The following is a 2,521-nucleotide window of genomic DNA, read 5'->3' on the forward strand; positions in this document are numbered from 1 at the left end:
TGCTTTTAACCATGTTTATTGAGAGGGGGGCAAGGGGTGACGCAGGTCTCCATCCTGTAGGTGGCAGCATCTTGTCCCCAGTCAGGGATACTCTGGCCTCTGCTCAGCCAAAGAATGTCAGGGCCCCCTGGAGAGGAGAAGCCAGGCTTGAGTGTGTCCCCCTGAGAGCAGTGAGGGACCTTGGGGGAAGGCACAGTTTTCTCTCTGGCCAGGATCCTGTGCAGGTCATGACACCTGCTCTGCTGGAATACGCATGGGTGGAATCCCCTTGACAGGTGCATCCCTACCTTACCACTCGGGCCCTCTGCAACCCCATGCCGGTCAGATATGGTCCACCCAGTTCACCCAAGGCCACTGTGGTTCTCCCGGGGTCAGGAAATGGCCCCTGTCATGGGGCTGGGACCCCTGGGTAGGGTTTAGAAGAGTGGATGGGGTGCTTCCATACTGGGGAGGCTGGCTAGGAGGGCAGCACGCACAGGGGACAGGGGTGGGGAACGGGGTGGTGTCAGGTGTCCCCTTTACCAGCAAAGACTTCACGGCCCCCACGGCCTCAGGGCCCAGCTCAGTCACGCACTTCCTGGAACCTTCCACCAGATGCTCCACTGGGATGCCCAGGCTGGCCAGTATGAACGTCAGGGGGTTGAAGCCCCTGAAAAAGGGGTGTGCCACGGCCCCAACCCCGGCCTCCAGGGCCCCAGCTCCGGCCTCCAGGGCCCCAGCCCCCGCCTCCAGGGCCCCAGCCCCGACCCCCAGGTCAGGGGTGAGGACAGCTGCAACCGGGGCCACAGGTTTGGCCATCAAGTCCATAAAGAAGGCCACAGCTGCAAACACAGTAGAGAAGAGTTACCCACCTATGCCCAGGCCCCCAAGGAGAACTGCTGAGGACCCGTCTCCCCCAGGTGGTGCCCAGGGCCTTGACAACCTGCCAGCCCCCCTGCTTATTCACTCCCTCCCTAGCTGACCAGAGAGCTGTGGCCCAGCAAGGAGCTGGCTGGACAGAGGGTCTTAGGAGGTGGCCTGAGGGTGGAGGGAGGAGAGTCGAGCTCTGTGTGGGGTCCCAGGCAGGCTTCCCAGAGGAAGGGACACCTGGGTTGTGTCTTGGAGGAGGATGCAGGAAGTCGATGGATGTTCCCAGACCAGGCCAGCGTTCACACTAGCCTGAGGCTGGGAGGTCCTGGAGTTGGTGGGTGAAGAAGAGAACTGGAGCAGGCAGGGGCCTGAGAGAAGGCCTGCAGGCTGGGGGTCAGGGAGTGGGGCCCCAGAGGACCGGCTTGCTCCCTTAGGGGCACTGGATGGACGACCATTTAGTAGCCTGGTGACTCAAGGACAAAGGCAGCAGGATCAGGACAGCTGGAGTGGGGCCCGAGGGCACTCACCGGAGTGGCTGAGCAGGGCCACGCTGAGGACCAGGAAAGCGGCGGTGAGCTTCATGCCGGGCAGCAGCTCAGTGGATGCTCGTGGAACCAAAGACACCCTTTCTAGAGCTCGATCCTGAGGCCTTCATATACCCCATCCTCACCCCTCCCCAGGGCTGGGCCTCACCCACTCTGTCCTCCTGAGAAAGTCGCTGTTTGCTCAGCTAATAGGCAGAGCCCTGGCCAACTTCCTGCTCAGGCCGGTGGGCCCTGGGAAGCCCATGCCCCCAACCCTGCCCGGGTCTCGGCACTTCCTCTTGGCAGGGCCCTCCATGAGTGCAGGAATGAGGCTGCGCTTTGTCTGCACCAGGCCCACCCAGGCCTCTGCCCTTCCCGAGAGCTTTCTGGCCTGTCCCCCCTGACCTCCTGCAGTGCTGTGGGTGAGGAAGGGGCAGGGCTGTGACCCCAGGCCTTCCCCTGTTCCCAGCACCTAGAAATGTCATGCAGTGGAGTCCCCCTGGCTCCTTCTGGTCCTGGAGAGACCAGGGGGGTTGAGTGCTCAGGTCCCCCTCTATGGCGATCTCCCTGGTCGGGCCACGGGCAGCTACCAACGCCCACAGAAGGCCTTGCACATTTTTCCATCTTTGAAACCAGTCTTGACACGGGAGATTCACATATCTGTCATCTATAGAGCATGACATGGAGAACAAGCAAAACAGCCTATGACACAGTCTTAGCAGGGGAAGACCTGACTTTTCAGGGGGAGTCTGGAATACCCCACCTGGGTGACAAGCAGGTCTTGACCTTTGCAGCCTGGCAGCTCTTCAGGTCTCCTGAGCCCCTGAGACCACATTCACCTCTGCAGGGGCTTCCTGCTCTCCCACACGCAGACAGCGTGTGGCTTGTGTAGCCATGATCACACGTGTGCACATGTATGCGGTCTCCATTCATTTCTTAGATTTTTTTCCTTGACTGGTTTGGGAGGTTTGCATTATAAATGTATGTTTTGTCGGCCATTGTGGAAGTAATTTCAATAGGACATCCATTTTCAGCTTGTGAAAATTCACCTTCTAAGGAATTCTCTAGAAGGAAGCCTGCTCACAAGGCAGGGCCAAGACGTCTGCATCACTGTGGGTGCAGCAGGGTGGCAGAAGCAGCTGCCCTGT

The 2,521-nt window shown here is 59.8% G+C and overlaps 1 protein-coding gene across 1 annotated transcript; it reads right to left on the minus strand.

The window, feature by feature from the left end:
* Positions 1-1,530, minus strand: SCGB3A1 (secretoglobin family 3A member 1). The gene is made up of 3 exons (XM_033096479.1): positions 1,377-1,530; positions 523-821; positions 1-127 (listed from the first exon to the last, which is right to left on the minus strand). Exons 1-3 carry the CDS (start codon positions 1,429-1,431, stop codon positions 104-106), a joined length of 378 nt encoding a protein of 125 aa, XP_032952370.1. The 5' UTR covers positions 1,432-1,530; the 3' UTR covers positions 1-103.
* Positions 1,531-2,521: the final 991 nt, after the last annotated feature.

Source organism: Rhinolophus ferrumequinum, chromosome 24 (assembly GCF_004115265.2).
Source record: "Rhinolophus ferrumequinum isolate MPI-CBG mRhiFer1 chromosome 24, mRhiFer1_v1.p, whole genome shotgun sequence".
Lineage (NCBI taxonomy): Eukaryota > Metazoa > Chordata > Mammalia > Chiroptera > Rhinolophidae > Rhinolophus > Rhinolophus ferrumequinum.